The sequence below is a fragment of the Passer domesticus genome, chromosome 15 (assembly GCF_036417665.1).
Source record: "Passer domesticus isolate bPasDom1 chromosome 15, bPasDom1.hap1, whole genome shotgun sequence".
Lineage (NCBI taxonomy): Eukaryota > Metazoa > Chordata > Aves > Passeriformes > Passeridae > Passer > Passer domesticus.
This window is the reverse complement of record NC_087488.1, coordinates 16568728-16582493: the sequence shown is the minus strand read 5'-3', so window position 1 is coordinate 16582493 and position 13766 is coordinate 16568728. Positions and strand designations below refer to the sequence as shown.

The 13766-nt window shown below is 54.6% G+C and overlaps 1 protein-coding gene across 3 annotated transcripts in view; it reads right to left on the bottom strand.

Moving 5' to 3' along the window:
- Nucleotides 1–6299: 6299 nt before the first annotated feature.
- The window catches only part of USP31 (ubiquitin specific peptidase 31), a 29129-nt gene continuing 21662 nt past the window's right edge, over nt 6300–13766 (bottom strand). Inside the window, exons 16-17 of one of the 3 annotated variants that reach the window (XR_010347902.1) lie at nt 11544–13604; nt 6300–8921 (exon numbers count right to left, since the gene is read on the bottom strand). Coding sequence is in view for 2 of the 3 variants with exons in the window: in XM_064389772.1 (XP_064245842.1) it covers nt 12064–13604 (1541 nt within the window). In the remaining variant the exon portion in view is untranslated. Of the gene's footprint in view, nt 13605–13766 lie in introns of all 3 variants that reach the window. The other 2 variants (XM_064389772.1, XM_064389771.1) reach the window with 2 other exon arrangements.

Below are 13766 nucleotides of genomic sequence, written 5' to 3'. Positions count from 1 at the left end.
CCCACAGGGCACTGGCAGGGCACTCAGCACACTCACAGGGCACCCAGCAGGGCACTGGCAGGGCACTGGAGGGGCACTCACAGGGCACTCAGCACACTCAGCAGGGCACTCAGCACTCACAGGGCACTGGCAGGGCACTCACAGGGCACTCAGCAGGGCACTCAGCAGGGCACCCAACAGGGCACCCAACAGGGCACTCAGCACACTCACAGGGCACCCAGCAGGGCACTGGCAGGGCACTCACAGGGCACCCAACAGGGCACCCAACAGGGCACTCAGCACACTCACAGGGCACTCAGCAGGGCACTGGCAGGGCACTGGAGGGGCACTCACAGGGCACTCAGCACACTCAGCAGGGCACTCAGCACTCACAGGGCATTCACAGGGCACTGGCAGGGCACTCACAGGGCACTCACAGGGCACTCAGCACACTCAGCAGGGCACTCAGCACTCACAGGGCACTGGCAGGGCACTCACAGGGCACTCACAGGGCACTCACAGGGCACCCAGCAGCGCAGCCCGGCCCCGGAGCAGCCGCAGCGGACCCGCAGCTCCCCCCCCTCCTTGTCCCAGCCCTCCGAGCTCCCCCGGCTGTGGCTCGGAGAAGCAGAAATGAGCTGGGAACCACTCAGGTGATGTCACATTTATCTAACAAGTTTCCAAATGAAAACTAGCATTTGGACTTACTGCGTTCAGGCTCAAAATTTGATTACATTTTTCTACAGCTGTAAATCTGCTTTCCTTTCTGCAACATTATTATTAAAGCCAGTATTGAATTGGTGGTGTGATACGTAAAATTTCAATCCTGGCTTTGACATTCCAGGAAGTTAAAAACCAATTACAGTGTGTGCTTTGCCTCAGGACAGAATGAATCATTGAACACAGCCACTTCACCGAGAGAAATTAAAGGCTGAAGCAGCAACATGGGGAAGGTATTTCGTTAAAAATCAAAGATCAATTAAAGAAAAACTGAGTCTATTTTATTTTTACTATTTTGCTTACATTTTCATTCCTTTCTGATGAACAGGGAGACAAAATAAACCTGCGCTTGTATTTATCTGCCAGGTAATAAATCCGGGCTGAAGCTGGTCTCAGGAGCTGAGGGGAAACATGGAGGTGATAAAACCTCCCAATAAGCAGCATTAATCTGACTGTAACGAAGGCAGCACAGCAATCGGGCAGCACCTGCCCTGCAAGGGGACCCGGGGGACAAAGTCCCAGTCGCGGTCACTCTGAGCCCACGGGGCCCCTTAGGGCGAGCTTGGCCGTGCCACACGGGGCCGGGCAGCACCGGCTGCACAAGGTGTGAGAGGGCGCAGGGCAGCAGCCCGGAGAGCAGAGAGCTGCGTGTCCCCAGGCAGCACCGCGGCTCCGGGGACCGGACAGCAGCACAAATCCGCTCAGAAATCAGCGGAGCACCTGCCCAGCTCCCTCCCTGAGAGCTGCAGAGGCGATGCCACGGCCCATGGGCCCACCCAGCACCGGGGGAATCCCGCCCAGCTCCTCCTGGCCAGGCGCGACAGGAGCTGAGGGCAGGTGTTCAGAGAGAGCTGTCCCAGGGCTGTCCCCAGGCCTGTCCCAGAGCTGTCCCCAGAGCTGTCCCCAGGCCTGTCCCAGCACTGTCCCCAACCCTGTCCCCTGGCTGTCCCCAGAGCTGTCCCAGAGCTGTCCCAGCACTGTCCCAGGGCTGTCCCCGCGCTGTCCCCAGAGCTGTCCCCAGCACTGTCCCAGCACTGTCCCCTGGCTGTCCCCGCGCCCTCCCCAGGCTGGGCAGGAGGTGCGGGCCCCTCCCGTAACCCCGCACACCGCTTGCACCCCCCTTGCTCGGCAGCAGCTTGCCGGCGCAGATGCCTTCAACAGGAGCTCTAACAGATCATCCCCACCTCGAGACGCAGTCCATCATCTGCTCGTTACCCTCAATAAATCACTCGCTAAACATTGCAGTGCTTCGAGGCTGTCCGGGGCTCCAGGAGCGGCTTTGCGGGGCGCACCCCGCCTGCTGCCGCAGCGAAGGGGCCCGGGGCAGCACCGGGGGCGGTGTTTGTCCACAGCTGGAGCACGGAGCTGCGGGCAGCACGGGCCGAGCCCCGTGGCCCTGCCCAGGCAAGCTGCCCCCAGCCCCGGGAGCTCACTGGGGCGGTCGGGAGCCGGCTCCACCGGGAACGGGAGCGCTCCCAGCCGCACGGAGCGCGAGCCGCAGGGAGACAGGCGGCTAATGCATCCCCGGGCCATTTAGAGTCATTTCAATAGAGCCACAATTGGATGGCAGCAAATGGCGGGGAGAGCAGCTGTGCCAGCCCCGGGACAGCCCCGGGACAGCCCCGGGACAGACACCCCGCACAGCCCCGGGACAGCCCCGGGACAGCCCCGGGACAGCCCGCACAGCCCCGGGACAGCCCCGGGACAGCCCCGGGACAGCCAGCACAGCCTCGGGACAGCCCGCACAGCCCCGGGACAGCCAGCACAGCCCCGGGACAGCCCCGGGACACCCCGCACAGCCCCGGGACAGCCAGCACAGCCCCGGGACAGCCCCGGGACAGCCCCGGGACACCCCGCACAGCCCCGGGACAGCCAGCACAGCCCCGGGACAGCCCCGGGACAGCCCCGGGACAGCCAGCACAGCCCCGGGACAGACACCCCGCACAGCCCCGGGACACCCCGCACAGCCCCGGGACAGCCAGCACAGCCCCGGGACAGCCAGCACAGCCCCGGGACAGCCAGCACAGCACGCCCTGGCGCTGTGACAGACAGGGCACAGCGTCTGCAGGCTGGGAGACACGGCTGGGAGCGAGGGGATGCTCAGGAGCTGCTCCCGGGGCTGGGCTGTGAGGGCCAGCTGCCCCCTAATCCCAGGGACCTGCCCCCTAATCAAGGACCCCACACCCCAAACCTGCAGGAACACCCAGCAGGATAAAGAGCCTCAGGTCTGGGAATTCACAGCCAGCCCCAAGCTGCAAAGCCACAAAGACATCCAGCAGCAGGGGAGAGCCCCACGAGGGGCTGGGGAGCTGAGCACGGACACGTGAAAGAGTTGGGGGGCTGCCCAGCACCTGAGCCCTTCACCCCCAGAGGTCTCCTGCTGCCCACCAGCTCCTGTCACACACTGCAGTGACACCAAGCTTCAGGCAGGAGGGGATATTATGGACCCAGGTGCTGTGGGGTCAGGGGACCCCAGCCAGACCCTCAACCACCATGGGAAGGGGCACAGGAGACCAGAAAGGAGACCCCACATCTTCAAAAGCCCCTCAGCCCAGCCCAAGGGGCTCCTGATGGTCCCTTTCCCCCAACAGCCCCTGCTCCCCTGCCCCACTGTGGAATGGTAAATCCACCTTGGAACCAGCCAGAGGCTGATGTCGCCATTTCTTATTAAAAGCTGGGTTTTTGCTCTACAATGGACTAGTTTTATGTTCCCATAAATTGCCAACAGTTAGCCAGATCCCCACAGAGCCAGGATCGATACCTGGCTGAGGGGAAAAAGTGCTGAGGAAGGAAAAGCAATACTCCAATTAGAGCAAAATTTAAGAGTCCAGGGGTAGGGGTGACAGTGCCTAATGTGTTACAATTTATTGACAGCCTCCCAAAGCGTGGGTTTTGTTCTGGCTCTGAGGCAGGCAGTGTCCCAGCAGGCAGCAGCAGGGAGTCACACATCCACTCTATGCACCCAGTCCTGACTGGCACAGCCAGTGATCATTTCCATGTGGTTTGGCATCCCCAGCCAAACACAGGCTGCTCTTGGCTCCTGGTTCATCCAGCAGCAGGGCAGCTCTGCTGGTGCCCCCTGAGCTGGCAGCAGCCACCCTACAGCCCACGGGACAGGTGAGAACTGACCAGGCTCTGGGGGCACAGGGACCAAGAGAACACCTGGCACTTCCCTACCCGTGCCCCTCAGGGACACAGCCCCTGCCCAGGGTGTCAGGAACCTGTGCCCAGCTCTGCAGGAGTCTAATCCCAGTTAAACACAGCATAATCCCAGCCTGGGAGTGACATCTGGGAGCCCCAACCCCCCTGTAAGCATTGCTAAGTCCTGCCTGCCCTCCCCATGCCCCAGGTGCTGCCCACGGACCCTCAAAGTGGAAGGCAGCAGAACTGATCACTGATCACTCCAAGATCAAAGTTCTCAAGGGTTCTCCATGGACCTCACACCCCCCTCCCAGGCTGGAGGATGGCAGTGGGCTCTCTGTTAAATCCTGCAGCCAGAAAAACCCAGCTGGATTGGAGAAATGTTGGCAAATATAATAAACACAAGTACATTAACTCTAATTCTGCGAAGCCTTTGGCTGTATTAATCTCTCTTTAATGTAATCACCTATAAATAAGTGATGACCCCGTGATTTAATATGACAGCTGCCATCCCCATTTCCACACAAGCTGTGAAGCAGAGCCTCTGGTGCACGGCAGGGGTGGGACTCGTGTGTGTGACTGCCAGGGCAGCTCCTGAGCCCCGGGCTCGGCTCCAGCCCAGCTCTCCCAGCAGGATGGATGGAAACAGAGACCAAGGCTCCATGGCAGGGGCCATGCATCCTCCAAGGCCCTGGGACCGTGTGGGCAAGGGTGATGCAGCACAGCTGTGGATAAACACACCAACTTCACCATGTCTGTAACCACCACCAGGCAAGGGAGACCAGGACAGCCCATCTGGGGATTTGGGGAACCAGGGGGGTTCACTGACAACCTCCCCTCTGGTGAGCACTGAAGGGCATGGGGTGATAATGCTGCTCACCCGTGCAACAGTCCCCTCCTGCAAAAATATACACAGAGGAGAGACAAAGAACCCTTGAGAAGGAAAAGCTGTGTTGAAAGGTGAGTTTGTGAAGCCCAAGCCAGCCCCGATGCACTGATCCGAGGGCTCACTGGAGCAGGAGGATCTCAGTCCACACAGAAAGGGCTGCAGGCACATCTTCCATCCTTCTGCCAGAGGAGACCCTGGGTGGCCAAAGCCTCCTGTGCCCCCTTTGCCCTGAGACTGAGCAGCTCTCCCAGCCCAGGGGGCTCACTGCAAACACCAAGGACAGAGGTTTTCCATTCAGCACCCAGGAGAGGCGGCCTGTCCTCCTCCTCCTGCCTTGCTCCATCCTCATCCTCGCGGGGCTGGGTGGCAGCAGGAGCAGCCCATCCACACTCTCCTCCACGTCTGGAGCCAGCACTGCACACCCTGCTAAAGGAAAAGGAGTCTGCAATTAGGACAGAGCTGGAGGAGCCTGGTGATGGCTGAAGCCCCTGAGGCCACCCTGCCCCCAGGACCTTTGTCCCTGCTGTGGGCAGGGGTGGCCCGAGGGTCTCTGGACGTGTGGGGATCTGGCTGGGGCTCTCCTGGCCCCAGATGCCACAGGACCTGGGTCCACGTGTCCCTCCTGTCGGGAGCCTGGCCTCACTGCCGGGGGTGGCAGGGGCAAGGGCAGGGCTGGGGGTGGCAGGGGACTGCTGAGGCACTGAGAAGCCCCTTCACTTGGGGGCTGACCTGTAGCCATGATATTTTAGTGAGAAATCCTCTGCTAGGACTTTTCCCATCCTGAGGAGCTGAGAGCCTCAGGAAAGAAATGTAAACAATAACTGTCTGCTGCTGTGGAATGCAACAGGTGCATCTTCCATTGCTCCATGTGGATTGTTTTCAGTTAGTGACCAATCACAGCCACCTGTGCCGAGGCTGTGAGCAGTCACAGGATTTTGTTATGCATTCTATTCTATTCTATTCTATTCTATTCTATTCTATTCTATTCTATTCTATTCTATTCTATTCTATTCATTTCTATTTCTATTCTATTCTATTCTATTTCTATTCTTGTCTTTGTAGCCTTCTGATCTTTCTTCTATCTGTGTTCTTTTAGTACAGTTTTAATGTAGTATTTTAATATAATATATAACGTAATAAACCAGCCTTCTGATGAAAATGGAGTCAAGCCTCGTGTCCTCACACATGGGGTCTCTGCCTAGACAAGACTGACCCCGAGGTGAGGCACGGAGGGCTGGGCAGGAACAGCCCCAGCCCTGCCTGAGCAGGGTTGTGAGCCTGCTGTGAGCCAGAGGAACCCAGCACGCCCTGCCTGGGCTCAGGCACGAACTCACCAGTGCAGGTCCCACACCCCGCTGGGGCCGAGCACTCAGCACCTGCAGGATGGGCTGTGCAGAGAGAAGCATCAGGGCAGCACAGGGCACGCAGCCCTGCCTGCCCTCCCAGCACCCAGGCTGTGCCCAGCCAGCCTCTGCCCCTGCCTTCCCCACGGGAGCACACAGGGAGCTCCCAAACCCCACCCTGGGCAGGCTGAAGGCTGCAGCCTGGAAAAACGCTCACTCAGGCAGGATGCCTAGTAATAAATTTATTGTATTTTATTACATATTCCCCTTTTTGCACTTAATTCCAATTCCTCATATTCAAACTCTTCTTTCTGAAAGAAAATGATTTTTAACATAAAAATATAAATTCTGCATATTAAAAGTGCATACACCTCGAATAATAAAACATACAAATAAATAATAAAAGGCATTGACACAGTCTCATGCAGTTGTCCTCAAATAATTTAAAATTTATGGTACAATGTTCAACCCCAAGTAGACAGCCTGCTTTCCAATTACTGTACAGGTCAAAAACATTAAAATACAGAGGAGAATATCAAAGGTGTGGGAAAGCCCCACGTCCCTGTACCAGGTACAGTGATGTGACATGCAGTTTGAGAACTGTAGATATTCCAGTGTAAAATCTGACATTGTGTCCAGAAGAGAAATTGCATTTGCAACAGGACTTAAAATTCAATTTTAACCAATGGTGAGGCACAGGTGGTGAGCAAATCTGTACAAATTCATACTTGGAAGGCCACAGGACAATAGCAGAGCCACTGGTGGCCTGGATTCCCTTGTGTTACCCTACCCAAGGCAGTGTAGCACCTCCAGAGGGGTTATTGCACTCACAAATGGCACACGGGCCTGAGGCCAGCACGTGTGCACTGCAGGGCTGAGTGAGCCAGGACTGGTGGTTACACTTAGTTTTAATCTGTGTCTTTTAAAAAACACTATTTGCAATAAATTGAGTGCTATCACCTTTTAAAATATAAGAGTCCCTAAGCCTTTAGATCTAACACAAACATTGTACAAGTCTTCAGGTGCTTTTCTTTTACAAAATAAAGCTCTTAACAGTAACTGCTTTACAATGCTTTTGTTGAGAAAACCATGTAGGACTTTCATCTCACCACAGATTAAAACTAAATTTCAGTTCCCTCCACAGGTATCATTAGATACTGCCAAATTCTTTTGGATTAGTAGGCAAATGACAAAGATTTTTAAAAAACCAAACCAAACTAAAATTAAAAAATAAAAAAACCAAAACAACACCCAACAGTGAAATTATTTGGAATGTTGTTTCCACACACTCGCCATGCCAGCTGACCAAGGGGAGGGCACCAAGCTGCAGGGCCAAGAGCCAGGAGGAGTCCTGGGGCCATGCAGCACACAGGACACGGCTCAAACCCCAACCCCACGGCACAGCCATGAGCCCAGGGCTCCCCCAGACAGGCAGAGAGCCCCAGGGGCAGCGTGGGCAGCAGGGAACCTCCCCTCCCAAGGACACTCACAGCAGCTGCGTGCCCCTCACTCTGCATGCAAACAAAGGCAGGCTACACACAGAACCCTGAGCAGGTCGCCCTGCTAACAAAAGGAAAAACAACACAAAACAGAAATCAGCTTGTTCTCATCTCCCTGCTCCAATCCCTCTAACCTTACGTTACGCTCCAGCCTTGTCAGTAACGCAGAATCCTGCAAAGGAAAGAGCCAGAGATGTGCAAAGGAAGCAGGACCCAGGGACATGCTCCTGTGTGCCAGCAGAGCCACGCTGGGCTAGAGGCTTGCATAGTTAGTAGGGACATGCAGGGGACAGCACGGCCATGCAGGCTGCCTCGCACCGAGGAGTGTTGGGCATGCTCAAGTTTCAGCTTCAGAAAGCAAAACCCCTGCAGTGACGGCGGATGAGGGCACTTGCAGTGGGAGAAGTGCAATTAAGCTGCTAGCTTTCTATCCTAAGCATCTTGTTTTTATTAATTCGTATTTGATAAGTGTGAAAGGGTTAACAATTTACACACCCAAAGTGAGACACAAGTTACAGAGAACTGCAGGCACCAAATTGTCTATCAAATGTGATTAATACAAATAAAAGGTGCCTCTTCAATACACGTCATCGAAAATGTGCTTATAACTTGAATACTACTAAACACTGTCCAAAAGACACAGCCCAAAAAGGGTAAAAAAAAGTCTCTAGGTGACTCCTGTAGGAATTGAGCACTGGAATGAAGGCGCTGCTCTCCTGCGCCCGGGGGGCCAATTCCAGGAGCAGGAGCAAGTGGCAGACTAGGGACGTGGGGTGAAATGCAAGTCACACGCTGGCACAGGCAACTCCAACCCAAAGCCAACTGGAAACACACTGCCTGAACCCCTGCTCTGCCCTGGAGCTCACCTGTCTGGGAGCAGGGACACTGCTGGGCCTCCCCCTTCCCAGGCACTTCCCATCACCATGAGGCATACCTTTGCTTCCAAAACCTCGGCAGAAGGTGCCAGACCCTGCCATCCCCAGACAGGCAGGGCAGGACAGAGCTGGCAGCAGCTGTTCCCATCACACTCAGATGCCCATGAGACTTCCAGGCCCTACGTGCCCCCAGCCAGGGGAGGCAGAGGTCCCTGGGCAGCAGAGCCTCTGGGAGATGGCAGAGCCCACCTCCCCCACAGCCATGGTGCTTCTGATGGCCAACAGGAACTTTAAGACATGACCATGTAAATGCAGCTGCTCCAGAACAGCCTCAAGCCATTGCTGCTTGAAGGATCCATATGCAAAGCCACGGAGGTGTTGGCATCTAGGACTTGGCAGATCCCTCTCCCGAGTGCTCCCTGGTACCATGCCACATCCTGGCAGCTGGACAACACAATACCATGGACAGGAGTTCCTACACATGAAAGGGACAAGAGAGAAGTCTGCTTTAAAGCAAGGAGAGAAGACTGATGATTTTTCCACAAATCCCTTTAAGCAGGGCCTGTAATAACCTACATTCCTTTTCAGAAACATTTATTCTACTTCAATGATGGAGACACGACTGTAACAGCAACAAGGCTTTGATTTACACTCCCAGTGAGCGGTGTTTCCCAGACCCACACCCTCCAGCCCTCCCCTGTGCAAGGAAGCTGTTCACTACTGAAGGTGTGTGACACTGAGGAGCAGTGTGGAGTGACAGGGGTGGCTGCCCCCAGGGCCTGGTACAGACAGACACGAGCAGGGCTGCACTCCCCACAGGCTCACACACGCTTCCAGGCTCAGCCCAGTGTGTCTCACCTCCCACAGGATCTCTGGTGTGCCCTGCTAAGCCAAACCACCTTGCCTGAGGCCCCAAGCCAAGCCCTCCAGAGCAGAAACCCTCCAGGGAGGAGCAGCACCCCACCTGCTCAGAGAGGAGGGGATGTCAGGGCAGCCCCTCCTGCCCAGGCACACTCCTCTGCAGGGCAAGGAGCCCGTGCACAGAGGAGTGCACGGCTTCCAGAGGGACAGAAATCCAGTCTGGCTGCGTGAAGAGAGCAGATAGTGCTGGAGCTGGCAGCAACTAGCATCAGGGATTATGGAGAATGTGCAGAGAGAGAGTGAGACTGGCATCTCATGGGATTGCAGAGGTTCAATTACTTTTATCAGCTGCTGGAATACCAGGACCTCCATCTCCCTCCTACCCAAATGAGAGCTCCAAGGACCATTGTCTTGCTACACATACAAACACTGAACTGGTGTTCAGCTAAAACGTGGGTTTGGACATGGCTTCCAATTCCCTTCAGTCAGGCATGCAGCACAGGAGCAAAACCACCTCAAAACCCACACGCTAGCTTCCAGTTTAAACTCCTTCAGTGAACAGTGACATGAAAAGAAATGTCATTTGATAAAAAAAACCTTTCACAAATGTCCATGGCAAAATGCACAGAAAGTAGTTCTGTCTATTAAAAGATCCCAAACCGAGTCAGCGTAAGCCACCAGAATTACATTCTTGCTAGAAGAGTTGTTACAAGAGAAGAGCCAAGACAGTGTAAGACCTTAATACAGATAAAACCTTAAACAAATACTTCAATATCAACATTTCAGGGAGTAATTTAAGTACTGCAATGTGAAGCAAGTCTTATCTGCTCTGCTGGATATAGCAGAAAATAATCCAAGAATAATCCAAGTCATACATTTTAGAAGCAAGCAATGCAATCTTTGCTTCTTGTTGCTGCAATAAATGAGACTGAAACAATGCCTGGGCGAAGGAATGCACTGAGGGGACACTCATGTCTGGGGGGGAACATCAGGGCATTACACCTGCAGGCTGTGGCACTGCTGGAGAAGGGGATGCACCAGGGCACTGCAAGGGCTGCAGGCAGGTGGGCATGCACCTGCATGGCAGGTGGGCTCATCCCCACCCTGACCCCAGCTCAGTGCACTCCCAGCTGAGCCCCACACACACCAGGAGCCAGCTACCCCCAACCCTTCCCTCCCTTGCTGCAGGTGTGTGCTGAGCAGAAAACTCAGCAGCAAGGTGTCCTGGGGACAAGGCTGCCTGCAGGGCAAGCAGGACCTCAGCAAGGGGGGTGGCAGAGGCAGTTTGTTATGCTGATGGGACAGAGCACATGTCCCTGGCCCCAAGCTCTGCCACTGGACTGGACAGGCACAGACCTTGCTCAGCAGAGCGTGCCCAGCACATTGCCCAGCTTGTCACAACCTACACAACAGGCTGTGGACATAAAGGATATGCAGCACATCCACAAAAACTCATGGAATTAAAAAAAAAATAATTACACCACATATATGTAAAAGGACTTAAGAAATCCACCTTAAGAGGAACCTTCCAGAACTTGAGGAATCTCCCCTGTAAGAAGGGCATGTAAACAAAGACATCAGTAGATGTAGTGTTTTGACCCTGATGGAGGCTGTCATCCAAACATCCAAAAGAAGGGGAACCTTCCACTGAGGGACACGTGGCAGCCAGACCCAGGGGAGGGGACGAGCATGCCAGAGGGAAGAATGTACAGCACTCTGGGAACAGGAAAACTGCCCCTCCAACCACACAAAGGGGCCCGTCAAAGCATGCTCAGGGAGGGCAGGATGACCCTTGATCTAAGCAACACCCCTAGAGATACTGGAGGCTTAATTACACCACTAGGCAAGGGTCTGAGCACATTAGGAAATGCTTCCCAGGAGTTTGAACAGGGGCATCCTGACAGCATCACGGCCACCCAGGAGTGTGGATGTAACTCTCCCATGGCACTGCTTCCACAGGACGAGCTGGCCAGCAGCTGCTGCCCAGGGATTTCTTCTGTTGTTTAGTAGAGCATTTCAGAAGAAAGTAGTGAAACAGGACAGGCTAGAGGTTGCCTTAGTATGGACAAAGCAAAACTCTTCACAGACACAGCAACAAAAACTGCAGGTTACATTTCAAACTTCCTGCTGTTGGAATGCAAAAAGGAAATCTATTACACAGACGGGCACAGAGACACACAGGTACCTTTCTGTCCGTCACTAATGCTAGTCCCTCCTATACCGGCTGAGTATATACCTGAGAAACAACATTAGTGTTGAAATATTGCCCTTTAGAAAGCTTGGAAATGGAGGGGAGCAGCGACAGGGAGTTGAGAGCAGAAAGAAGCGACAGTCTCTCCAGTTTCCTTCGCATCCTCCACAGCTCAGAACAAGGCCATACACCAGTGTGGACACAGCCCACTCAGAACAAGACCAAAGGAATATCAGTTCACAGCTCTACAAAGCACACCAGTGTCAGTACAACTGGGGGTCAGGTCCCAGCCCTCAAATCTGAAGAAAGTTGTTGCACTTTCGACAGAGACTCCTGTACAAGTGCTATGGGACAGCTGCATTCATGTTCAACAACGACTCCAGCTAGGCTACTCGCACCAGTGCTGGCTGCCTGTGGCTATTTGGTTTGATGGCAGAATCAAAGGCGCTTTAACAACTTGCAGTTAACTTCTCCTCAAAACATACATTAGGCACATGAACAAAAAACAAGAGCTCAGAATAAATTAGCTTCTCAGCAGAAGAAAAGACACCTGGATTGCAGCATTTCACTGAGGTTCCAGAGAAGGCCGTACAGACACCTGCATGCTGGAAGGTATTTTTTTCAGCGGCTTGTCAGCAGACTGCTTGCCACTGGAAGGAGGAGACTGGACTCCGGGATCTAGCTGGGAAGACTTGGACTTGCGACTGGATAGCAGAGAATGTTTGTTAGATGTGGCATCTTTTGAGACAAGTTTTTCTTTTGTAGTAATGTTGGCATTGGTTTGAGAGGCTGGTGGGACACCACCTTTCTCTGGTTTGTCCTCCAGCACATTTTTACTGCCTGACTTGGAACTGACACTCCCTGTCTTTTTTGAAAGCATTGTTGTCTTCCCCAGGTCTGCCGACCTCCGTGTCTCCTTCTGCCTTAAGGCTGATTTAAAGAAAGACAAACCCTTCTCTTCGGACTTGCTGTCCCTCTTGAGGCCGGAGCGCGCCCCGACGTTGGGGGAGCGCAGGTTGGCCATGGAGGAGCTGCGCACGTGCCTGCTGTCCACTGCCCTGCTGTCACTCCTGGAGTGGCTGATGCGCGGGGAGCTCGTCCTGGAGCCGCTGGTAACGCTCGCCTTATCCGAGCCCAGGCTGACCTTGGAGCCCTCCCTGCTGAGGCTGCGCTCGGCAGTCCGGCTCTTCCCCGAGGAAGAGCCCTTAGTCAATGAGCCCGATGGGGTTTTCTTGGCAGCCGTGGAGGATGGAGAAGAACCTGACTTCTGCTTCTGTGGAGCTGAAGGGACAGACGCCTCCAGGGGCTTTGTGCTGTGGTCCTTCCTAGCCTGCGTGGGAGCAGGAGACCCGTGTCGCCCGCTGACCCTAGAGGAGTCTGCCTTACTTCTGGACCGGGAAGCTTTCTGAGAACTCTTCAGTGGAGGAGAAGAGTGAGAGACTTTGGTCTCTTGGGTAGCTAAGACTGTCCTTCCCTTCCTCAAACTTTTGTCTGGCTCAGAAGCTCCTTTGGAGCTGTGACCCTTCTTAGGGGTGTCATGTGCCTTCTCTGCAGCCAGCCCCGTCCCAGCTGGGGCTTTCACCTCCTTCACTGGGGAGCTGTCCACAGAGTCACTCTGGTCAACAAAGGCGATTTGATTGTTGTTATCAAAGGGGTCCAGAGCAGGGTGATTCCTGTCTGGCTGCACAGAGCTTTTCCCATACCCATCTGAAAGGTCTGAGCTAGATGTCCTTACAACGGACTCTTCCCTGAACGCCCCCTCCATGACAGCCAGAGGGGCTCTGCGAGCTGTCCTGTGCTCTCGCCGGCTGCTGTCACAGGGCTCCAAGTAGCTGCTAGAGAGATTCCTCAGGCTGCCAAAGCACGAGGTGGAAACTTTATCATCAGCAGCTTCCCCAATCTTCTCCAGAGTGGAAGCAGAGGTATGTACCGGGGAGTCTCCAGAGAAGCGCGATGGGGAGTTGGAGCGGAACTGCAGCTTTGCAGAGAGTGACCACGAGGGCCTGACACCATTTTCACTCACTGCCAGTGGGCTCGTGACAGAGGATCTGGATGACAGGCTCTGACGTTGGACACTCCTTACAAATGGTCGAGTTGAAAATCCTCCTGCAGAGAAAGCAAGTAACCATCTCAGTGGGAAAGCCAAGGCTGCAGGTGGTTTACCCCACCCATCCACATTCCCCCACGAGAGCCAAGCAGCCCACCCACACCACACTGTGTCTCCCAATGCAGGCTGCAGGCACAGCTTCTTGCACAAAAGCTGAATGA